The 27,328-nt window shown below is 27.8% G+C and overlaps 1 protein-coding gene across 2 annotated transcripts; it reads right to left on the bottom strand.

The window, feature by feature from the left end:
- Positions 1-151: 151 nt before the first annotated feature.
- Positions 152-27,328, bottom strand: LOC128961823 (PR domain zinc finger protein 1-like). Of its 2 annotated transcripts, none has more exons than XM_054308108.1 (6): positions 27,288-27,328; positions 8,952-9,147; positions 3,255-3,440; positions 2,761-3,133; positions 2,447-2,679; positions 152-2,380 (listed from the first exon to the last, which is right to left on the bottom strand). In XM_054308108.1, the coding sequence occupies exons 3-6, from the start codon at positions 3,429-3,431 to the stop codon at positions 179-181; spliced, it is 2,985 nt and encodes a 994-aa protein (XP_054164083.1). In that variant the 5' UTR covers positions 3,432-3,440; positions 8,952-9,147; positions 27,288-27,328; the 3' UTR covers positions 152-178. The 2 variants fall into 2 exon arrangements, with proteins under 2 accessions (XP_054164083.1, XP_054164082.1); XM_054308107.1 differs by lacking the exon at positions 27,288-27,328 and adding an exon at positions 10,230-10,275.

The raw sequence follows: 27,328 nt of genomic DNA, 5'->3' as shown, positions 1-27,328 counted from the left end.
ATAAAATAATCTTATGGTACACACAAAAAAACATTTGGGAATCACAGCCAATAAATAATAAAATGTTAAATTAATAATAAAATAAATTTATGTTAAAAATGGCATTTGTTTTGTAAAAACATTAATAAATAAATAAAAGATTAAACGATAGTATGAATGAAATGATGAATCAATTGTTTCAGACTTTACATTCTGGCGGAGGCTTTATATCATTGTTAGGATTGGATGAATGTTGTCTCTCTGCTGTCGTACACGACTTACTCAAGAGCTCATCCGAGGCAGTGGTGGCCAAACCAACCAATGCGCTCATCATAGGCGTCCCGTTACCGGCGTTTCCCAACATTAAACTGCCGTTTGAATCGCCATTACCGGTACCGTTGGTCAGTGCCGATCGGATTGTACTGTTTGTCATATATTTGCTGACATCAGAGGATGAATGCATTGAATGAGGTGTGGATCGCGAGTCTACGTCATCATCAATTTGAATGCTTTCCTCTTCATCGTCGTCCACACAATCGATGTCTTCCTCGTCTTCATAACCATTGAGTGATCCATTATCATGGAATCCACTGCCAGAAATGGGTGACTCTTTACCATTCATCATATAATCGGAATAATTTCCGTTAGAAAAGACAGAATTACTTCGACTGATCTCCATATCTATGAACTCTCCCTGAACTGCGTTTGGCTGACATGAAGTCGTCTTCCAGTGAGTCCTCAAACCACTGGCGCTAATGTACTTCTTATTGCACGTCTGACAGGTATAGGGTCTTTCATTGGTATGAAGTCGCTTATGTAGTTTCAAATGAACAAATTGGGTGAACTTTGCCGGACATAAGTCACAGGCATATGGTTTTTGACCGGAATGTAAGCGCAAATGTGTCTTTAAATTGCTGGTAGAGCTGAACCTCTTTTTGCAAACATCGCATTGATGTGGTTTCTCTCCCGTGTGTACCAAATGATGTTTCTGGAGATGAGCCAATTGTGTAAAACTCTTGGAACAGGTGCCACACTTAAAGGGTCGTTCACCAGAATGAGTTCGCAGATGTACTTTCAAGTTAGACAACTGACCGAAAGTTTTCATACAAACATTGCATTCGTAATGCATTTTTCCGTCCTTTTTCTTCAGTGGGTATGGAAGAGAACGATAGCCACGATTGGAACTGTTGGGTGAATATCCGCCGCTTCCCGATATTGATGCTATTGATGAGGGAGGAGATGGGGATCCATTACTTCGGGCGCTGGCGTATGGACTTTTCGGGTCAATACTAAGGGGAGATCGAAGCAGAGAGTGCGCCGCTGGGTATTCAATACCCAATGGGATTTTCGGGTGTTGGAAGTGAGACGTACCATTTGTTCGTCCATTCAAATGATGTGTCGGATGAATAGACTCGGGTGGACTGGGATGTAGTCCGGCCGCGTGTGCCATTGTTGAATATGCATACATATTAAAGTGTCCCGGAGAAAACAATGGTGTCATATTATTAACATATAAGTAATTGCTTGCATTTTGACCCATCGGTGGAAATGTCGATCCGGGAGGACTACCAGAACCGGCAGATGTGACTACATTTAAGGCATTAGTTTTGTCAGTGGAGTCCGGACTATGCATTTCAGGACTATTGCCATTAACAAAACGTCCGTAATTTTTCTTATGTGAATACATGACATGTGGTTTGCCCTCTTGGCTATTGTTTCTATTGTTAGGACTACCCGTAGAATTCAAATGCCCCGTACTGTTGATAATACCATTTGTGGTATTTTTGTCATTGATGACTAACTTATTACTATCTCCGTTGACAATTACCCGCACCGGCTCTTTCACACCATTAAATTTGTTACCAATGGGTGGGCATGTATTAGCATTCATGCCATTAGCAGTGGTTACGGCTATCTGTATGGCCGCGGCCACCCTTTCTGCATGTAATCTCTGTATTAAAAGATTCTCGAGAATACCCGTAGATGTGCTGTTAGCTGACTGTGATTTAGGACTCGTACTACTATTTCCATTAGTGATGCGCTGAAACATGCCTTCTGGCACTGAAAATGCCGATTCACTACTATTTTTAGGTGAGGAATGGGGTAAACAGTTTGGCGCCGCACCGCCTGTCATGGGCTTCAGAGAATCGGCAATATTATCTTCAGTCGTAAATTTAGGACTCGCGCCGTATGTCGGGCTCGTAGGGTCGGCAACTGAGTAGAGCTTAGAGTCATCTTTCTTCTTGTTTATCATATTATCAGCGATAACGAGATGTCTTTCCTCTTCGTCATCGGCATCGGCACTAATACTTCGTTTACTATTTGGTGGACTACCAGACGTCCTATAGTGGTAAGCCTTTGTCATCTTTATCTTAACCATTCGGAATTCATTATCTTCCATCTAATGGAAAAATTTTTATATTAAATTTTAATTTAAAATAATTTATTTAAATATTTATAATAATACTTCAGATTTAGTTGTTTTTAATTTTTCTTTTTCTTTATCTACGGATGACTTTTTAGGTTTAACTGCCCTTAAATCGAGTACATAGTTATCATTATCACTATCACTACTGTCTTCAGGTGTCAAATGGTCGTCATGAAGATCATGATGACTGTGGTAGCCCTCATCGCTTCTTGTACTGCCTTCAGTGGGAGTCAGTCTGGTATTATGTGACATGAAATCTTCCTGTTGTTGTCCTATAATAAGATTTGAAAGATTGGAAACACCATTAAAATCAATAAATTAATAAAAAAGACTGTTTTTAAAGTAAGACTCACTTATTTTGATAAGCATTTGTTCACCAGTTAGTGGATAATTGAGTCTTTCGGCGAACTCTTTACAATACCAGACGAGGAGCTCCTGATTCGGGAGCACCGGTTTGATGGTATAGAAGTAGATGTTTTGTTTGACCTGACACGCCACCAGGTTCTGGCTTTGATTACTATACGCCGGATTGACGTAACGCATCCAATTCGCTTTGGACGCATCGAAGCCGTCGATGTAGTGGTAACTGTCGGCTCCGGTATAGACGCGCCAAAAGTACTTTCGGTTGGCATCTTTGGGCACTTCGTCCTTATCATAAATTTCTCCAACCAATGGCCCAAAACGTGTGCCTCTGGGGATGTAATCTGTGCTCCAAACACCAAGAACCTGGATATACAAGGAATGCCATAATAGACAAACATTAGTCACACGTTTTGATTAAATTTTACGCATAAAACTAGTAATACTCTGATTATATGATTAAACTGCATAACTATACTGTACTTACATCGTTGAGTGTCTGCGAGGGTTTAAGTATTAGATTGCGAGGCAAACTGGCCTCAGATCTATTGGTTGCACTCTTATGGGTCGTATCATCACATGGTTGATCGGGTACTAAATATACGGCTAATTGATCAAAATCCTCTTCAGCTATTGAGCTCAAGTCCCAGACGACATCTTCCATCCTCTGGAACTGTTGACAAATAAACAATTAATAAATATTCTCGAAAATAATTATTTAAAAAATGTCAAATTAACAAATATATTAATTACAGTTTGTTTCATTGTTTTAATTGTAAAATTAATTTAAATTCATTGTAAATAATTTTTACAAGTTTGTTAATAAAAGTTAATTCAAAACAAACAACTAATTTGCAAATATAAGTTTTATAAACATTATTATTATTTATACATTTTAAAAATAATTAACAATCACAATATTTATATTTATTTGCTACTAAATATAAATTTAATAAAGAATTTTTTTATTAACTGAATTAAAAATAAAACTATTTAATTGAGATCATTAATGATAAAGTTTTAAAACTATTTTAAATGTATTTCTTTTAATAATTTTTACAAAAATACAAGAATTTATGTTACATATAGTAAGTAGAGAGAGAATAACACTAAATGTTTGATTACTTTTGATTAATACATTACGAGAGCCAAAGTGAGAGGGAGAGAGAAAGAGAGAGAGATTATAGTAATTATCTGCTAAAGGTGAAGGTAATAATATAAATAATAATAATATATTAAATACAGTGAGCAAGGTCTATTGGTCTATTTATTATTATTATATGTACTAAATTTATAGTAACCACTATTTGGTAGATGTAACAATTTTATTTGTTATTGATATGACATTATCCATCTACAGTATAATATAATAATATCACTGTATATGCAATAGACATAAATAGTTTTTAATTAGTAGGCCTTTATTATAAGTAGATTACTTATATAGTATTGTTTATATAACTATAATTGAATGGAAAAATTTTGATTTTGTGCACCAATTTTCATTATACTATATTTTCTTCAATTATTTTTATGTCTAAAAAATATATAATTTTTAATTATTATTTCAAATAAATTATTATAGCATTTCTATTATACATAAAGAAGTTGTGAATATCACAAAAAAATTGTTATGAACTAGAAATAAAATTATATCAGTGAAACAGTTATACAATAAACAATTATAAAAAGCTTTTTTATCGGTCGCAGACCTGTATTTATAGTCTGTTTGGAGAAGCTTTCAATTTAATGATAAAGTTATGTGAATTGCATTGAAACAAATTAGTTAAAGAAAGAGAAAATAACATAAAGTACAGTACTGTATAAATGTACTGCATTTGAATATATGTTGTACTCATACACTATATATTACACATCTAATGGTTAATAGTAATAAAAAATATATTTTATTCGTATTGAAAAAATTGTTTTGACTGCTAATATTTAAAAAATTAACAGATTGCTATGTATTAGTATAAATTATGTTCAAGGTAAAATTAGGTTACTGGCTATGGGTTATCATTAATTAGTTCATACAAAATATATATTAAATTAAACATCTCATATGACACTCACTTTAAATGATATACATTATGATATATATATATATATAATTTATATATAAATTGATTACTGTTAATAAAAACAAAATTCTAATGCACTAAAAGGTTATTGATTTAAGGTATGGGACGTCATTAAAAACAAAGCTCAGTATTTATATTGTATTATAAAAAGTACAATAAGGACAGGTAATCAATGAAATACAATTAATAGAAATTAGTACCCCATTCACAACCGCCTCCTAATCAATAATAATTCAATGAAATATTTTTCAAATTAATTAATATTATATTTTATTTAATAGTCATAATTTTCAATAAATTTTTTTGACAAAATATTTTTTTTAATTTGATAAAAATATATAGAAAATCTTAGTTCAGTATTATATTACATTAGGATGTATTGTAAACCGTTATAATCATATGGGGAGTGGTGTGTACACTGTATTGTGGTGTTAGGTAATGGCATGAAATGTCGGGGCATTAATACGTCCCTGAGAAAGGACTGCCTTGAACTTGAAAAAGTAATAGTAGTCATATCATATCATATCTCACCCATAATAACTGTATGGTATAAATAATAGCAAATATTATTGATAAGAAGCCTTTCTTTTTAAGCACAGACATATTGACATACCAGCACTCAGCTAACGGTGCACTTTTAGTTTTTTCTCTTATAATATACTCTCTATAGTATTGATGATAAACAGCACAGAAAAATAACGTGAACTGTAAGCCCATTACCCTTACTATATCTAATGCATATAATAATAATTTTGTTAATTAAGTTAATAAACAACATTATAATAAAGAAACTAAAAGTCTAATATCACAATTTATTTGTTTTTTAAAAATGTTTAATTATTGAAAAAACAATTTATAATTTTAAATAAATCAATAATTAGAAGTTATATATATAAAGCTGAAACCAGTAGTAATTTGAATTAAAATATATCTAAATTATAATATTAAGTAGTATTTTTTATATTATCAGATATATAACAACTAAGATACATGAAAACATATAATGTATGACAAACTTTATAATTTTAAAAACATTCAAACAGTGTGAATATAATTTAAATGATAAGAAATGATTATTAAATTGAAAACAACTTTTTAAATGTCGACATCATTGAAGACTTATAACAGTTGTATTCAAGGATAGAAAGGTGTTATCAGACATTCCTCTTCTTCTTCTTCTTTTCCTTCAACTCAAAACTTTTGACTTTTTGGTCAAATAAATGTGTATTTTAAAAGAAAAACTTAATTTTTGTACTCAAATGAAAACAAAACTCTTTTATAGTTATTAATTGAAAAACAAGTGTTCATCAAATGAAAGACAAAAATAATGATTAATATTCAAAGTTAACATTTAAAATGTAAACTTATATTAGTTGTTAATATGAGGCGACAGACAAATCTTTGGCCAAATGATTAGTAAATATACGATAATATGATTGAATCAAATGGTTAGCTGAGAACGTGTCGATTGGGACAAAGTACTCATCAATACTACAACTCAATCTTTACTGTTATATTCAAACATTTAGTAAATAATATATTTATTCATTTGAAATGTTTAGTCGGATAAAAACATATATATATATATATTGTTTATAAATAATATAAACTTTTAATATATTTTTTATACAGTATTACTGTATATCAAATTTTATGTATAGTATATAAAGTATATAAAAAGTGTCAACAAATAAATGTATCTAAAATTAAATTGAAAAGAAAGTTTACACACTTAAGTGAAAACTTTTAAAATTGATAAAATAAGGCTTAAAAGAAAAAAAAGATTTTTTCATTGAAACCGAAAATTTTTAGTGACTTTTTTTCATTAATAGATGTTTTAAATGAATATAAAAGTGACAGAAATATATTTAAGTGATTTATACAAAGAGAGTGAACTATTTGTTTGAGTTATAAATACGGCTTTCAAAAGAAAAAGTGATTCAAAATAAACAGAAAAATCTCTCTTTTCATTCATAATATAAAGTAATTGAAAATTATTAAAAAGAGTAGAGCTTTTCACACAATTTTTTTAAAAACATGTATACAATAGCAATGGCATTATGTCATATACTGCTATATATATAGTATATAAATGTGTAAACAATTAACGCTTCTGTAGACATCAGGCAATCATGTTATTCACTATCAAAATCAGATCAAATGCCAAACACTTGTTATGTTATTCCCAAATGAGTTGTCAAACACTAGATCTATGGACCACTGAATTATAGTCCCGTTTTGATGCATCACTTTATTAGCGGTGTATATTAAAAGTACATTTTATATTAAAAAGTTGTGTCAACACACAAAAGGTGATGTTTTAGTATACCATACCATACCAAATGTCAGTTGTTATATAAACTCTAGACTTATTTAGACAGTATATACCGTATACTTATACAATATATAGATATTTAGTATAAATGAATGTAACGGAATATACTGTATAAATTTGGTATCTTTATGTCATCTCATTTGATTCAATCTCATTATTAAATAATAAAATAATCGTTGCTTTTCTTTAAAAAAAATCCTATCATATAAAGTGTTAGTAAATTATATCTATGGGTTCACATAGAATAATACACACTATACTACACTTCACTTTCCGATATAAATGAGAAAAGCAATCTATATATCTATAGAAACCATTGTTTTGTGCGAACATTTGACTATAAATAAAAGTGCTTTTAAGTGACAAAATTTCAATCTCTTGTTTAAATCTATATAATAAAACAGTTTAATACCCAAAACAGTTTGAATTTCTTTTGTTAAAACATATATAACTGACACATAAAATGCTCATTAAATCCGATCAGGGATTTAAAGTAAAGAATTAGGAAAACCAAAAAAAAACTTCATTTTCTTTTATTAAATTATCAAATAAATAGATGAATAAGAGAGAAAATATAGGATAGAGATAGTGATGGTGTTATATCTCTAGTGATGTTATTTCATGTGATACCACAAAATGTGTCGTATAGTAAAGCACTCTTTAATACGTTTAACAAATTTAAGTCATTGTCACCATAAGCTGATCCCCTATTGAATGGATGCAAATAATATAACTAGAGAATGGGTTTCTAATTTAGTTTCAATTTATATTTTTATCTCTAACTGTTAAATGAAATTTTGATATCTCTTTCTATTGCATTGTATAGTAAGAGCTAACTCTACTCTTTCAATGTATTGCTCAGTCCTATTGAAATAGAGCTTATGTATGCATCTACAGGACTGTCGACTCCAAATTATAGCACTGTTTATCAAAAAGATGTATTGAAGCAAAAAATTTTAGATCAACTCAATTGACAAATATTGTATTTTTAGACAAACTATGTATATATATATATATTTCTCTCTTTTATTATATAATATATTATATAATGTTTATAAATTTTATGTATTTCTAAAAAATATAGTGATATGAGAGTTACATAACACTCCGGGAGACTATTTTGTGGGATAAGGTATAACTGTCTATATTGTGTGAGTTATGTCACCACCGCTTTTGTCAAATAAAAGTTATGTAAAGTTGAGTACAATTCAGACAATTTATACACACATTTGTTGTATAAAATGCACACAATTGCCGCAATAATTCACTATTGGCTATAATGAACATATGAATGGTGTGCACCATATATATGGACATAAGTGAAGGCATTTTAAAACTACTGTCATTCATCCACAACAATGTGTCCCTCAATTCACACAATTTATATCGATTTTCAATGTCAAGTCCTAGACCTCTGGGCTCAGTATTAAACTTGTCGGGTCTTACATTCAATCTAATGTCATCTCATAGCTCTTACAATAAAATATATAGATTTTTAACAGATATTATATAATGAAGTTAAAAAAAGAAAGAGAGAGAAAGAGAGAGAGGGAGGGAGAGAGAGATTTTAAAATACAAATAATGCAAAAATTGTGAACACAAAGATTGCATTACATAATATATAACAATCTGCAAAATTGTTAAATAAATTTACATCTATTGACACTTAATTCACTTGAATATAAGTTTTCTATAAGAAAATACGGTTTCTGTAAGACAGGACATTGGGTATTGAGAAAACAGTTAACAATTTTTTAGTACTTACCCTAATTTAAATGTGCATTCATTCCTCTATTGTAAGATAAGGTCAGTTTGAGTGGTGAGTGCGCCGGTGGTTATCTTACAATAAACTTGTTAAGTGTTTAAGAAATAATATCAACAATAAAGAGACGGTTTTCTTGTTCCGCTTTTGTCTGTCGTTTAAGTCTCGGTTGAATATGTATTACCAAATGGTATAATGTCTGTTAAAATGTAAAACATTACATTAAAATCAAATCACTTAAAATGGACAGTTGTGTGCAACCAAGCAATCATATATATTTATAAAGGAGTGGCTATAATAATGATAGTAAACTGTGGAAACATTTTATGACTATATTTTACTTTTTTATTTTATAAGCTTTTATATTTTACTTTATAATAAATGTGATGCATTTGGAGTAATAGAGGATAACACATAAATGGGACTTTTCGTCAATGTTTTAGCATTATATGGCATAAATAGAGTAGAGATATGTCACATGGATTATACAGTCAAGTAATCAAAAAGTCCACTACTCTATGGCATACATATAGAGAGTGAGTGAGTCTATGAATGATGAGAGAGAGAGAGAGAGAGAGAGAGAGAGAGAGAGAGAGAGAGAGAGAGAGAGAGAGAGTAAAGTAACACAGCATGTAATACATGTCATCACTTGCTATAACAAAATTACCTCAATTTTATAGCACTTTTTAGATATAAATATAAGTTATATAACCAACTTATATAAAGCCAAATGTTTTTAAAGTTTTTCAACTATTATTCCCTCCCAATCCACACTAAAAAGTGGTGTATTTTTTTAAAAAAAACATTAAATACTGTTGTAGTTATCGTCACTTTTATTACAAAAATTCTCATCAAATGCAATAAACCATAAACATATGGCAAGTTTTTAAAATAAAAATATAGTCTCAGAGATCGATAAAAAATTTTAAAGAGAGTGGTGGGAAAGCATGGATATAATCTATATAAATACAATAATAGTCATACAAAATCAATTGAAAGTTTTTAATAGTTAAATAAAATGTAATTATTAACTTATTACTATTAGAAATCAAAATGTTATTTTATACATTACATTAGATATTGTAGTTTTCGATATTGTTGACTAAAAATTATATATATTTTTATAACAACAGTATATTATTACTATCATATAAATACTCAAATATCTCATTTAAATACTGTATATAAATTTTATAAACTACTGTATAATACATAAAAGCTTAACATTATAAAACAATCAGTTGATGCAAATAATGTTTAAAATAGACTAAAAGGGAATACCTTATTGTTATAAAGTGTTGTATCACAAAGTTATGGTTGTATCACAATATTGATGGCAAAGTGAGAACAGATTCACTCATGTGTTTCACTGTTAAAATGTTTCAGTTGTTTCACTATAAGCTTAAAGTGTTGAAAGAGCTCTTTTAGTAGTCATCACTTGCAAGTCATCATTAGGTATGAGTGCTTCTCATATGACAACTGTTTTTTGGGGTTTATATAAATATAAAAACAAACAGCACTTTAATGGACAGTCAAAAGTCCCATCAAAAGCAAATGACCCAAATATATATAGCGAGGAATGTAAATGATATCATTTTTAAGTGTAAAAAGTAAAACAATATATAAGAATATATAAGAATATATAAAAATTTTGTTTTACTGCTTCTTCAAAATGATATAAATATAACCAAAAACATGAAATAAAACAAATAACTGTTTTGTTAAGTAAGTCAGCATTAGTTGAAAACACAAACTTTTTTAATGCATCAAAAATATTACTATAACTCATCCACTTTTCAACTTTTAGCTACCTTTCCATCAGACATTAACTGAGAGACTGAATACATGTTTCTTAGTGCTGTGTCTGACAAGTGACTGACTGATCGACTAAATGTGTGAATGGATGAAACAAGTGAATGTCTGGCCGGTCCTGTCCAGGCAGTGGTCATATATATATATATATACCATAGAATAACATTGTAATCAATGTACAAATAGCCCAATAAAATCACTGTTTACTACTTTTTTGAGTGAAAAAGGGCTATAACTGTATCCGGAAAAGATTGCTGAGGGTTGGAGTTAAATACAGACAGTCATACTGGGAGAGTGTGAGTAAGTGAGTGGGCAAAGGGAGAGAGTGAAGGGAGAGAGAGAGAGAGAGAGAGAGAGATTGCTGAGAAAGCTCTAACCTCTACTTAGAGAGACTGTAATCCCCTTATTTTTATTCCCAGTGCTCTGCTATCATATATCGATGTATACGGAAAAGTATTTTCGTCAATATATATATATTATGGAGAGAGAGAGAAAGAGAGAGAGAGAGAGAGAGAACTCTCTCCTATTTTATCTTTTATTTAAAACATTTTACTTCCCTTCCCATCCATTGCTCGCACTTTTACTATTAAAAAACTAAAAAACATTGAGATCTGAGAAAATTCTTCCGCRTTCTGCCCTTTATGAAGGCATACAAACATATTATTTGTAAATAAAAATACATTCACTGCCAACACATAACTGTCCATTTCTTTTCACTATTGCTTTTCACAATAAAAGGATTGGGTCTGTTTGGGCACTGGGACTGCTGGTCTCAAGGACGGGTTGTCTCAAATATGAYAAACAAATAATTTAATGCTATACATCATTTTTTTAAATAATATTTTTTAATCAATACTTTATATATTTATAATTTATAAAGTAATATTCATATTATATTACACCACAAAAATTTATCAATAATAATCTATCAGATATATAAAACATTATTACAATAAGATAYAAAACTTCAAGGACTGCTTAATAATTAATTGCTCCTAAAGTTTGAAGTCTAAATATTTTTCAAGTGAAAACATTTAGATATTATTATATATACGTTGATGTGAGAGGTATTTTTAAATAACTTATTTGTTTTATTGCATTTTTATTATTTATTTCATTTTTTCTTGTTATTCACTTTCTCTCTATTGATTTCTTTATAAGATTTAAAAGTATATTTAGTAATTAATAACAAATATAATACAAAACGACCTTAAATTATAATGAAATTTATATAATAAAATTTTGAAATATTTGTAAAACATATGTAAGACAATATTAATTTAATTTAGCAAACAAGTTTTTGTTTTTATTTATTTATTTAAATTAATATTTGATGTAGTTGTAATACAAATGTAATTGAATTTATAAAATTATAATCTAAAGATTTAAATTATAAAATACTATTATTAAATGTTGAAATATTGAATATTATATTACATAGAAAAGTGTTAAACATTTGTTACACGCCTTTTTGTTTTAGTCACATAATTAATATTTGTATTGAAACTTACACTATGAATAATATTATCAAATGAAATAAAGCAATTTTCAATACAATTCATATAACATAATATACTGTATTTAAATAATCTGAATATATATATATATATATTATAGTATATATACGAAGTAACAACAAAAAACAGGAACAAAAACGTCTTTTCTTTCGTGAAAACAAGTTTTTGGCATAAGTTTTGAATGACTTTGACATTGCGATTGAAAATATCAGTAATAATAATAATAATAACAAAGTAAATGAGAGAACTTAACATAAGCGATAAATTGATAGAAAAAACAAGATTTTTTGCTTTTTAAGTAAATATTAATATTAAAAGAAAAGTTTTTAAAAACTTATATTTTTTAACTTATCATTTATTTATAATTTAAAGGTGGAGAACATGTTATAATAAGTAATGTATTTCCTAATGAAATAACTTGTAGTGCGGGTGAGTGAGTAAGTGAATGGAGTGACTATCAAATTAAATCTACACTTTCTCTCACACTTTCTTAATCGCATTGAAGGCCATAAATAAACAACAAAAATTGACTGTTATTTTCTATTAATTTACTATTAGTTTAGTTTATTAACTATAGTTTCATATAGTTTTGTTATAATTATTATAATTAATTTCGATTTCATTTTATATTATATTAATATTATTATTATTCTTATAATTTTTACTGTCTCTGACCTTAAAATTGATTTTCTATATCGCATTTCATTTTGATTTCGATATTAATTTGAAGGCTAAATAACTACACACACGAAATAATACATACCATTAATTTATTTATTATTATTTATCAAATACAGCGTATAAATTAAATGCTTAAATTTTGAAGATTGCAATCCTTTTTATTTTGCTAACAAAAAATACAAAATACAGTATATTTTAGGCTCTAATAATCCAGAAATTAGTTTTATTTATTATAACGACGTGCAGATTGTTTCAAACAAAAAATATTTTAAACAAAAATCATAAAAATAATTACATTTTATAAAACTACATATGAATAGTATTTAGAGTTATTGAAAGTAATGTTAGTGAGAGTGAGGACCAGCAGTTAATTATATAGTCTAAACTTTTAAAAAAAAGTTATGTTAAACGAAACCAAAAAATAACTAAAAATATTTTTTTTGTCTCAAAGAGTAATATGTATTTTACTAAATTAAGGGAACAAAAGAGTAGATAAAAATAATGAAACCAATATATAATCATTTGTCTAATTTTGGTGTCGACTGACTGGCCCTCTAAATGATAGTCTGACTGATGACCACAACATTGAATAAAGAGAAAGGAGGCAACAGTTATAAATCAGTGCTAAAAACATCTGCATTTTTATCACACAATACAGTCATATACAGTATATTCAGCCTTTTAGGACTTAACAAAAAATTCAGAGAAAATTAGCTTAAAATCTTTGTACAGTTTCTTCCTATTTTTGTAATATCTTACAGCACTTTGAGTGCATACATGAGTGGCAAACACCAGTACCAGAAGTCTTCCGCACCGCTATTTAGGTCAAGTGCAATAACCATTGCTGATATTGCAGATGGTACCAGTCCTCTATGCCTGTCCCACACATACACATGCGCCCATACACATACCCAATACTACTTTTTATCACATTTTCAGTACCTAAAGAGAGAACCAGTACTTTGCTCTCTCTCTCTCTCTCTCTCTCTCTTTCTCTCTCTCTCTCTCTCTCTCTCTCTCTCTCTCTCTCTAGTTCTCAAATATAACGCCATTGATTTTGATTTTGAACTAAGTTTTTCTCTATTTCTCTCCAATGCTCTCTTATGTCTGGTTTTACACAAATAGAGAGCAAAGAGAGAACAAACAAAGAGAACCGCAATATCTTATTATTGGGAAAAAAGAGTAGAGAAGGAGAGAGACTGAGTTAGGCATACAATGACTAATATATGAGAGAAAAGCAATAATACAAGACCTGATATTTCTTGTACTGTATATATTGGATAAAAAGAGTGGAGAGAAAGAAAGAAAGAAAGAGAGAGAGGCATATCGTGGGAACAGTTAGCACCAGACTGTGCCGTCACTGCCAGTGAAGAGCAACTATTTTTTCCCTTTAGTGCACACATCTTATACTTCCGCAGTTTTTTCATTCAATGCTTACAAAAAACTATTGAATACATAATAACTGTTTGAATAAATTTAGAAATTTTTCAATTGAGAGAAACAGTTATATGAATTGAGAGAGAGTTTCGGCAAAAATACTGTTTATTATTATTATTTTTATACTCATTATAATGATTAGTAGTGTTGTTGTTGTTGACATTGCTATGTATGGGTCATCTATTTTTGCTTCACTTCACACGTATATCAAAACTAATGATATTATTGTACGGACAGTTAAGAGAGAGAGAGAGAGAGAGAGAGACAAGGAAAAGTATGTGAAAGTATAAGAGGGCACTTGAGGTATGATATATCAACTGTCCAAATAGAAATAAAATGCTTGTTTAAAAATAATGGGAAAAAGTAAAAAAAATATCAATAAATTATTAAATATTTTTAAGTGTATTTTTCTCTCGTAATGCACTTTCAAAAGTAGTGATGCAAAAGTCATAGATGTAATTGATATTTTTTTGTAAAAAAATGTCATTAGATTGTGTTTAGATAATAAAAATATTTTTATATTTAATTTTAGAGTATTTTCTATATATAATAGTTTTATAATTTGTAGATATTTTCAATTGCTATCTCTTTTTCTTTTTAAAATGAGTCTTAAAACCCGCGCACCACTAGTTTCTGATGGATGACTGATTCAATTGATGTCAAAACGTGCGATAGTAATGGGACCATGAGTTTGGGTAAAGTATGGCCTAAAGGGTAGACCCGGAATAATGCAACGACAATATATATACAATATTGTATAGCATTGTCTACTACTCATCTATAAATGTAGTGTTATGTGCCCTAAGTTTATTAAGTAACACTTAGTATGCTATATGATATCAATAAGGAACAGGTATACAGTATATGTCTACTGTAGTAAAGGCTAACTGTTTTCCTATGTATTGTAACATTCATAAGCTGTTTACTCGACCGCTAACTAGTAAGCATTAGGAAAACAAAAGTCATATTATATGATATATCATATAATAAGCTATTATTTCATTAAAAATGCAACACAACTGATAACCTTTAGATAAGCCGATCTTATCATAGATATTACAGTAGTTATATATTTTTTTTAAATAAAAGTTTTGTAAATTAAATGTTACTGCAGTTTATCTTATTAATATTTTGATATTATTATTATTATCAAAATAAACAAAATATTTTATTAAAACTTATGTTTTGTTCCAGTTTTGATTTATTAAATAATAACACATTTAAGTTTAATTTTTAAAAATGATTTTATATATAATTAAATATTTATATACAATAGATTAACTTATCAAATCATGTATCAATATAAAGTAATATGTTATTTATAAATGACAAGATTATTTTATCATATTATAGTTAAAAAGTATAAATATAAATCATATAATAGTAGAGTTAAAAATTAAAACAAACAAAGTTAATGCTTTGATTGATGAATTAATTTTATGATAAAAATATTCAAAGTTAGTATTATTAATATCATATTTTAAAATATAATATTATTTTTTATACATTTCTAATAAAATATATAATTTGAAATTATTTTGAAAACATCGTGTCAACAAAAAATGCCGACTCTAATCATAATAATACATATCATAAGTATCTATTGTATCATATAATGTAAAACAGATTTTTGGAGACAACATAACACATATGTAAATCATTGAGTGATCACTAAAGACGACAAAATTCAAATCCAATCAATAATTTTCAAATAGTTTTGTTGTATAAATTGTAACAATATGTTATGATATTTAACATTGAAAATATCAAAATAATAATGCATTTAATATAAAAATTTTCACATGCAATTCAATCATTGTAACAATTAAATAAAAGCGATTAATTAGCATAACTTGAGTGCCTATTTAGGAGAAGGCTATCAATGTTTGGATATACACTTTATATATATATATGAGTGTCTATGAGTGAGGGAACCTTTAATGGATGTGACAAAATAGTGTGACATAAGGCACTAGTAAACAGGTCTACAACATAAACACAACTATTATATAGCCGTTACATAACATTTCATAAACAGTAGTGTTATATAATAGTGTGGTGTATACTACAGTATGTTATGTTGTGTGAGAGTATGTGCCCCTCTTATCAATCAAATATTGAAAAAGTGCTTCCTTTCTCCCGTTCCCTACCGTTCCCCCTCACATATAATATGTCTTAACCTTAACCTTTAAGTGAGTGTGAATAGGATTTTGGCAAAAATATTTATCATATATAATAGCTTTATATACATATAGATATGGTATATATATTATGGGTGTAGTGTCGGCGCTTGTTTTACATAAGTACTTATAACGACTACCGCATTTGAGATGAGATCAGCAAAAGTATCGGTAGTGTAAATGACTGTCCTTTAAATCATATGCATTATGTCAATAATATAAATTATAATATATATCTGTAAAGTTCAACACCAATATTAGTAGAAAATTTTTTATATAGTGAATAAGGAAAACCACAAATGAGATGAGCATTAAAAAAATCCCGTTCCTATTTAGCCTATCCTATACATATGTGTGTATATTTAATGTGCGACCCGACAATTATATGCCTTTCCTTTTATATAATAATTTTTTTGAACTTTCATTTATTAGGAAAACACTGTTATTACAAACAGTTATGCTTAATGGCTGGTAATGACTGCATTCCTGATGTTAGTGACTAATACATTACATCCACAGCAAAAACATACCGGTGCGATGAGGAGTAGTTATATAAAAAAAGTTTTTCATTAACAGCACAACATTCTTGAAAGACATTTAGCTAAGGAAAAGGACAGGTATTCTCTCACAGCGAAAGTTTTGGCCAAATGTTATACAAGTATTAAATGTTTAATATTATTTTGCTTTAAGCTATAAAGAGGTGAGAGTGATATAGGAGTGTGCTCTGGTATGTCATTATAACTTAAATTTCATATAATTTATTTTTTTTGTTATCAGTTCAGTAAATTGAAATGCATTACATTGAATAAAATTTTATATTGCAAATAGTTTTAAAAGTGAATACTTGAAAAAATATTTTGCAACAAAAATAGTAAATAAATAAATTTATAGATAAATAAGATAAATAACATTTTTGCTATAATCACTTGATATCAATTACTAATATACCAGTACTCGTCAAATTGTACAACAGGTGAATGTGTACAGTGTATGCTAGAGATGGGACTGTCATATAACCATATACTAGTATATATAAAAACAGTCAAATAGGAAATGAACTGAATTTTTGGTTGTTTTGTTTGTCTCTCAATTTTGACGCTAAAACTTCTTAAAAACTTATTTTGAGAGAAAATCTCAGTAAATAAGAAAACATTGAGAGTTGCCTTTGATTCACACCGTGTGATCGGTACTTATATGCATAGTATAGTATAGTATACTTTATATACACAAATAGCAGAGTACAGGTAAAAGTTCAATGACCGTATAAACTCACACTTGTTTCACTATCGCTATGTTATGTTATACTATGCTATGCTATGCTATGCTATGTGGACTCTCCCAATGTCTCTCATAGAAATCCCTCTCACTCTTTCTGCAATACAATTTCAATGACTCTCTCTCTCTCTCTCTCTCTCTCTCTCTCTCTTACCTGACCTCACTCTTGAATGTCTTAAACAACACATTTGTATTTCTTATTTTTTTCTCATAGTCTTTTCACTCTTAGTTTTCAAGCGCTCACTGTTAGCACAATTGGAGCGCTTCATACATACCTGTACTGTATATACAGTATATGTATATAATATATATTTATATACACTCTCTAAATCTCTCTCAGGTTTGAACTTTTTTACGGTCCGATAGCTATTGGAATGAATCGGTGAGAGAGTGCAGAGCCTGGCACAGGTAGGTAGTAAACACATGATGACCTTGCCCTTCAACTATTAAATATTGCATACACTTTTCAATATGCAATATTGTACCGTATAGTGTATAGTGTGTACTGTTCCTCTTCCAACACATATATACTGTATAACAATCCCTTCCTATTTAACAATAATTTTCTCACTCTCTCACCAAATCTATTGGTACCTACTATTAGTATAACTACTAATACAACGATTTATACTATAAAAAGAGGAAACGATTCCCTTTAAAACCTTTCGGTTGTCCTCTTAAAGCGTTATTGACATTGAAAATGCTTTACATTTATCGCTATTTTCCTAATATCCTATTGAATAACCATTTCTTATGCAATATATTTTATTGTCGACTCAAATAATGGTCCAAAAGGGCATAATAGGTATCGCATCGTCACATTATATTTAGTCGACATCCCTGTGTTTGCATCACTAAGTGAATGCACTGTTAGGACATTGCATACATAATGAAAGGATAGGCATACAGATTGTCATATGAATACCACAAGAGAGGAGATGAGACACATGACTGACTAATATTATTATGCATTTATATCTTATAATATATGAAAGTATATTTCACAGTAATAAAAGTGTCAATCAAATAATCACTTTTTATGCACTAAACATCATTTCCTATTCAATTTTTTCCTTATCCCATACGTAGTATTACATTAGTGTATATTCATAACATTTAAAAGAAATCTTACATTAGATTTCTACAATAGTTACTATGTATTGTTATAACAGTAAACTAAACTTTGCATCAAAATTAAATGTCATTATGGTCTCAACTAATATAAGTTATCGATTTGTTATATATATATTTATATAAGACCAACATTGAAACTTTTTAAAAATTTTAAAAATAAATAACTAAATCTAATTTTTAGATAAATCTATAATTTACATTTAAAATAAAATATAGTAAAGAATAGAATTATTATCTTAAAAGTATTCAAAGAGTTACATCTATAAGTCATAAAATAAAGTCATAAATAATTTCTAATATTTTTTTATGATAAAAATATGCACATATACAATATATATATATATTGTAGTGTATAGTAAATAAACCAAATAACTTATGAATGTTTTAAAATTATTTTTATTTTAATTTCAGATTAGTTAATAAAAAATAGTGGTTTTTGTATATAAATTTTATATGTAATGACAGTTCAAACAAACAAAATAAATTAGTTATTACTTCTTTAAAAGTTTTGTTTTTGTCTCAATTATATCTTCTATAAAATAATATAATTCTCATTTCTTAATCTTCTCTCACTTTTAAGTTGTAATTAAAATTAAAACTTCAAAGAGTTTGTTATAATAATCATTTATATGCATTTATATACAATTTATATACCTGTACTTATATATATATATATATATCTATATATATCATATATATTTATATTTATATATAAAACAGGTATATCATAAATGTCTTGTGCTGTCACATCCTGGTCTTGAACTACTTTCTCGTTTATATTTTGTTAAACTCTCTCATATGCTATCTCTGGTCTCAACTAATTTATAGCTCAGGTTTTTTAGATACCTGTGCTGCTAATGGTTTGTTGAGCGTTATAACAAAAAATTATATATACAGTTATATGTTGGCCCTTAAATTGACCTCAATTTTAACATAAAAAAGTCAATAAATAAACAGTTCATCGATTGTTATCCGAAATAGCTCTCATCATATCAGGTATGAGAAGACAAGTGTCTGAGTTTTATAACTAATTTATCGGACAAATAAACAAACAAAAAAATTCCAGAAATTCTAAGAGAAAGGATTTATATAATAATAATTATATCTATAATATAGAGATATTTTTAAATATACTATTAAATGGTTTTGTATTTGACAATTATAAACATTTTCAAAGTTTATATCCGTTTTATTATCTATTTATATTTGTTTAATGTTTTGTAATATTTGAATATATTTTTGATTTTTCATTCTGTCGTTTGAAAATTATTATCATTTAAATGAAATAGACATAAGAATAGGGAAGAAAACTTAAAATGCACTGTAATGTCATGTCATCCTCTCATACCATTGCAGTACATCAAAGACTATCTATTTATATAAGACCACAAATACTACAACACAAATGATATGACTATTTGAGTATTATATAAAGCAGTGGAAGCACTCCTGGAGTGCCATTTAATATGTGTTTCCACTTTATTTCGCATCTTTAATACAGTATATAGCAAATGTTACATCATTTTAGGATCCTCTCTATGGTACTAATAAATATCTATACAGACCAATAGTTCCCACTTACACTCACATCCCTGTCTTCTTGTACTGTATGCCTGTCACTGACTGACTGACTCTTCATACAATATTATGTCAATCAAAGTGCATTATAATTGAATGTGAGATATACTACAGTATATAAGTAAGTCTAACAATAGTTCTCTCTCTCTCTCTTTCTTTCTTTCTTTCTTTCTTTTACTCATTCACTCACATAAAAGATTAAGCGAATATTGTTTGCATTTCATCTTATGGTCAGAAAATTTAAATCTTTAATATCTTAAATCTGTTTTAATATTTCCTATACAGTAAATTGTATTAAATAACATTTTTATTTTAGTAATTTAATAATAAAAATGTGAACACTTGTCAAGTAGTATATACTATAGTCTATTTTGATTTCCTATTTTGATAAGTTTTTATTTGACTTAACTTAATATAAATGTAAATCTAATCACTCGGACAAGAGATAGTGGTTTTTAACTATTGAATAACTGTCTATATATATGGTTTCATATTGAAAGTGTCATTTACAGTATATACTGGGCTAACAGTATTGTAACAGCTTGTGTTGCATATAAAAATAAAAATAAAAATAAGACTGTTTTTATTATTCAATTCAATAGTCAAAAGTATAGCTAAAATAGTGAGAAAAAATAGAAGAGAAGAGGGAAAGAAAAATATGTGAATTTTTATATATAAATGATAACAAATTTAATGAAATACTGTTCTGTATTATAACGGACACGAAAGTAATTTTATGATATATTATATCAAATATAATGTATAGAAAAGGTGTTCATTCATGTGAATATTACTGTCCACTATATTAACACAATATTGTGTTTAATATATTAAATATTATCTATTTTATAATATTTGGTATTTTTACAATGATATTGCAATAACATTGCCATAATGTATATCAAACTAATTTTAAAAATGGAAAATTAGAAAACTGTATTTACTCAATAGTAAAACTATACAAATATATATATTATTAAAATATTATAATATAATTTTGGTAAATGTTAATTGACAAAATAATATAAACTTGAAAAAAATAAAACTGAATTTTTTTGAGGCCAACTAACATTTGGCAACATTGAATGAGAAACTAAAAACAACAATGAAATCTGGTTATAGTGAATGCATTTATATAACTTATATAATAATATAAGCATGAAATGCATGTTATATAAAAATTATTTTTACTTCCGTAAAAATATTTATATTTTTTCATTCGTATGGCAATTGAGTTATCATTAAATGAAAGGAATTCAAGTTCAATATAATTTTTTTATAATAAACTTGTTATATATTTTGAAATTATGTGCTAATAAAAAATACATGACACTCAATAATAATAAATATAGTATGGTATAAAATTTGTATTTACATCTAAATAGTCATAGAAAATGTAGACCAAAAATGTTTTAAAAACTCACATTAAAATCAATGCAATCAATGTTGGAGTTGAGATGCAAATATGTATAGTCACTAAACACTTTGCAAATCACAACAAACACCAAGTGATCAGTTGATGAGATGATATTATTTAGTAATTAATTAATTTGTTAGTTAATAATACAAACAGATTTGCTTTGAGTACAACAAACTTAGTGTTGTATATATAAGATCACCGATCACTTCACTGACACTTGCCTTCTCTATGTCTAAAAACAGTTAGCTTTATGTTATAAGTTCTGTATATAAAAATATCGAACTTATATAAAGAGTATATATATATATATATATTCTGTACGTTAAAGCACTTGTATGGTTGAACTTCTGCGCCCGCTCTCAACTTGCACTTGAAAACTACTAGTGATGCTCATGTATGTTGTTGTATATACCATAGCATACCTGTACAATCCTAGGGTAAAGAGGAGGAGTCTATATTTTACAACCTTGTAATTCCTGAATTTTTGCTTTTATACACTATGCCTATACGGGTATATATATATAAACATATATACATTGTATATATATACTGTATATTGAATTCCCGTTATATTTGATGTGTGTCTAAACGGTTAATGATATTTAAGTTAAATCAAAGTAAAGACATTTTAAAAATATTGTATTCATAATTTAATGATTATTGATATTGACAGTAATTAGGTAAACAATCTCATCATAACTTTTGTAATTTAATAGTTTGATTTAACTATCAGATTGTCCATCACATTGAAGTATACATAAAGTACTGGTCAACGAACTCTTGACCAGTTTATGATAACTATTTGAAGCCTTTATCATATTAGGGCTGTGGGGCTGATAGTCATAAAATCTTTAAAATAGAGGAGAGAGTTATATTGCCTACAGATATACTCTATTTTTCAATTATTTTGTTCAGAAAGAGCTAAAAAACAACTACAAAACAAAACAACACTTATGTCTGTTTTTTAGGAAACTTATGCTTATTGTATACCAATATATAGTGTATATAAATATAAGGAAAGGCGCATATTGTATGCTAAGTAGAAAATAATCATTGATTCAAAACAACACTTAAACTAAGAAAAAATAGTGACCAATACTATGCTTTAAAAAATGAGACAAACAATAGATATGTTTTAGCATTGCAACCATTGCCATAGTGTTTATCGTATTTGTTATTTTATCAGATTTTAACTCTTGAGACAACATTTTGAAAGTGTTGGTCACAAGAAAATAACAGATTTACTAAATTATATGATTATTAGATATATATACCGATCTTTCAAACAAACATTTGATAACATTTATTTTGTGGACACAAATACTGTAAATTTATATTTAAAAACAAAGCTGTGTTTAGTTTGTTTTATATGCAAACATTTAGCATATTTGTTATTTATAAAGTTACTATGATACAGTACAGTATATTGATTCAATATTATTGAATATGAAATATATTATAGTTTACAATATCTAAACTATTAGAAAATGTTTTTATTTTATATTTTAGAAAATCTTCAAATAATTTTAGCATTTATTGTTATATAATTAATTCACTGATACTGTCATTATTGGCAATGCATTAAATAGAATGTATAATATTTACAATACTATTGATAATAATATTGCAAATTAAAATTTTGAAAAATATATTTAAAATAATAAAAATTACGTATATTTTATACTTAAATCGTTCAACCAGTAATTTTTTGAAAAAATGCATAAAAATATAAATATGTTCAAAATACAATAATTAATGATGCTACAAATATATATAATAGATATGTATATATATACAAAAAACCTATTTTTTGTAAAATTAAAGATTTATAATCAATATTTTTTTGTAACAAAATTTTGCTAACATAAAAAAGCAAATTTTGATAAGTGTTAATCACTAAATAAATTTTATGAATAAATTTGTTATAAATCTTTTATTTGACAATTAATATAACTCAAAAAAAATAAAAATAAAATTGATTTTTACTTTTATTTATAAATTTTTATGTAAAAAATATAAAATATATTTAGTATTTGTTATGTCTATCTTAATAAGGATTATTAGCATTAAATATATGTATAATATTTAATAACAAATATGTTTTATGGTAATACATACTAATGCTATGACAAAATAAAAATGTGTTATTCAATGTTTAAATATTAAATGTTAAACATTTGACTTTTTATTAATGACATTGTTTAAATGAGACAGTGTAATTGTTATAAACAATTTTATGGTATTAATATTTAAGATGATAGACAACTAAATAATTGATAAAATAAATGATTAATAAATATTTTGACAATTAATAATAAATATATTAATATAATTCATATTTACTTTCTTTTAAGTAGTGTTGAGGTCTTTGAACTTTCAATAAGTAATGGTCATTGAAATGAAAGTACTTTTAGACGTAAATAATAATAATAATAAATAAAAATATGTGATAATAATGGATGCAATGGTTTGCATGAGAACTGCATTTGTTTGGTCACAACTCTCCCTTCAAATTGATAGCTAACTAAGGATTGGGAAATCTTAGACTCTAAACATAAACAAACTATTGGTTCATATCATATCACCAAAGGTTGCAAAAGGTTAAGTCGTTTTGGGAGGTGTTATGTTAGTTGAACTATAATATTGTATCAATACGTGCATTGAATTGTAGATATTTTTTGTTGTGTTATATTATATTTATGTATCGATTGTGTGATTCAGTACTGTCTATCTGTTAGTCTATGCTAAACAAAACTTCCTGCTTATTCAATATTGAGACACAACACACAACACAACAAACAATTGTCAAATATATGCCTACATATGAGGCACTACTTAATACAGTGTCCACTAGAAATCAGATACACTATTAGCCAGTATTATAACATTTTGAGACATTTTCATTGAGAGGTCAGACAGGAATTCCTTTCAAATAACACTTTTATGAATTGATTGAAACTTTCCTTTCTTATCATTCAATCAGTAAAAAAACTTTTAAATAATAAATAAGTGACGATAAAAAATATTTTGCATAAATGCCTATTCAGTGAAAGCTTTAAGGAAAGAGAGAAAAAAGAGAGTCGAGAGGTCAGTGTATATTAGCGGTACCTATACTGTAGAGGACATTGGTTAGGGCGGTCTGTTTGCCGGACAACACAAATAAACAAACTTTTACTTAAAAAATATTGCATTGATTTTATTTAAGATTCTCGTCAATAGTTATGAATATACAACAAAAACAACGTTTGAGAGGAAGGAGGAGTAGTAAGGGTTAGTTAGGGTCAGTTGGAGTGTTTGGATCGAGTCATCCATAAGATCGATATTTTTACGATCAAACAATTTTGTAGGCAATGAGAGAAAGATTAATGTGATTATCAATATTCAATCACTAACCGCATCAGTGATCAAAATTTAAAAAAATATATATATATATTATTTAAACGTTAAAATAAAGATTGAAATCGATTTTTATTACTAAATTTTTTTTAAACAAAATATTTCTAAAAGGTTTTAATATTTTTGTATTTTGTGAAAGGGCTGGACGTCTATGTTATAGAAAGAGTGGGCATATATTTCTCTTATATTCAATGAATTTTGATTGAAGTCCACAACCAGCGGGTGTCCATCACTTGCTTGTAGAGAAAGAGCAGTCATATATAGTACTGTATATACATATATGTGTATATCAATAGTAAGATTATTTAAAATATCGTTTTTAAGGAGAAATATAAAATATTTATTATTAATATATTTTTCTATTCAACTCATTTCCCTTTTCACTCCATCTTTTAAGTGCTGATTGCTATATAAGATGTGCAGCACTTGGACTTGAGAGGTACAGCATAGTACTGGTGCCAAAGGGAAGAAAAACAGGCTATAATAGTCATATTTATTAACGTATATATGGATGGATGTGTTTTTGCAATTTATATGTTTATAATAATAAATATCAAGGAAAGGGTCAAACAATAAAAACTATTTTTTCTATGACCTCTGACTGCTAAATACATGTGCCGTTAAATTATGTGCACCTTTTGGTGTGGAAGTGGTGTCTTGTTTTTGACTGACACTTCCAATAGTGTTCAGTGATGTGAGAGTGGGCTCAAACAAACTGCTTTTATATACAACTGTTTGCCATAAATACTGTACAAATTATTATATATACAAATTGGACAACTAGTGCCCTTGTATACAGAGCACCGGTATCTAAAGAGCACATTACTGATTGCACATTAAAACTGTATAGACGGCTACGGTATTGCTTTAAATGGTAATAAAACTGAGAGAAGCGAAAGGTGTTTGAACACAAAATAATAGATAATATATATAACAGACCCACTTGTGCCCCCCTTAATCACATTCATGCCTTCAAATATACATAAAACACAATAAACGAGTGGACACTAAATTTTGGGCTCAAAAAAGGTTTTCAAAGAGTTTGCATTTAAATTTTTATTTCAATTCATTTACAGTCAAACTATTTATAACAATACGATGGACTCTAAAGACTAGTAATAGTAGTGTTTATGAGTGAGAGAAAAGAGAGAGTATTTGAGAGAGTATAGAGAGAGAGAGAGAGAGAGAGAGAGAGAGAGAGAGAGAGAGAGAGAGAGAGAGAGAGAGAGAGAGAGAGAGAGAGAGAGAGAGAGAGAAAGAGAGAGAGTATTAGTTGAGTTGACCGGCCACTGACCCCAACATTAATGTATAGGTCAATGAATGTCCAGTGCCTTTAGGACAATGACTGCCCATTGAGAGTGAATGGAGTGAAAAAGTGTTATCATAAATGCCTGCAAGCGTTCAAAAGTTAAGACCAAAGTTTATCTTAGTGTTGGTTTAAACATAACAATACTTAATTTTCAGAGTGACCAACTAATTATTAAATCAAACCATACAATAATGCTATTTTTCAGAAAATTTTCTCCAATTAACATTAGTTATATTTATTTTTAATAATTGATTATAAAACTATTTTTTAAATTATTTCTGTCTGATAGTTATTTGATTTAATTATTGATATTTTATTTAAATATAACATTACTTTACAAACACGATAATAAACATTTGATTGGTTTATCTTTCGGATAAAATCTAAATTATCCGGACTAACCCTTATCTAAACTCTAAAAAATAGTCACTCCGTTATTGTCACGACAGTATAGTTGGTCACTCTAGCTATTGATATATGTTTGCCATTGCATTGCTTACAAATAGACACACTATATAGACATTGTATAAAACATATACTAATATGCATTCCAATGGATAGTCAAACTGAAAATATAATATGAAAATTGCAAAGACTTACTATTTTTGGTGTTTAAAAGGGGACCGAAATTTGAAGCAAAA

This window comes from Oppia nitens, unplaced genomic scaffold (genome assembly GCF_028296485.1).
Source record: "Oppia nitens isolate AA-2021 unplaced genomic scaffold, nextdenovo-longstitch-racon4-pilon3 scaffold5_pilon_pilon_pilon, whole genome shotgun sequence".
Taxonomy (NCBI): Eukaryota; Metazoa; Arthropoda; class Arachnida; order Sarcoptiformes; family Oppiidae; genus Oppia; species Oppia nitens.
The sequence above is the reverse complement of the archived record's forward strand: the minus strand, read 5'-3'. Positions and strand labels throughout refer to the sequence as shown.

Bases quoted from the DNA above. Each gene is read 5' to 3' on its own strand.
- LOC128961823 (XM_054308108.1), bottom strand. From the start codon at position 3,431: ATGGAAGATGTCGTCTGGGACTTGAGCTCAATAGCTGAAGAGGATTTT. The intron at 3,134-3,254 runs GTAAGTACAGTA...TTGTATATCCAG, and splicing joins CCTCGCAGACACTCAACGAT to GTTCTTGGTGTTTGGAGCAC. The intron at 2,381-2,446 runs GTATTATTATAA...TTTTTCCATTAG, and splicing joins TAAAAACAACTAAATCTGAA to ATGGAAGATAATGAATTCCG.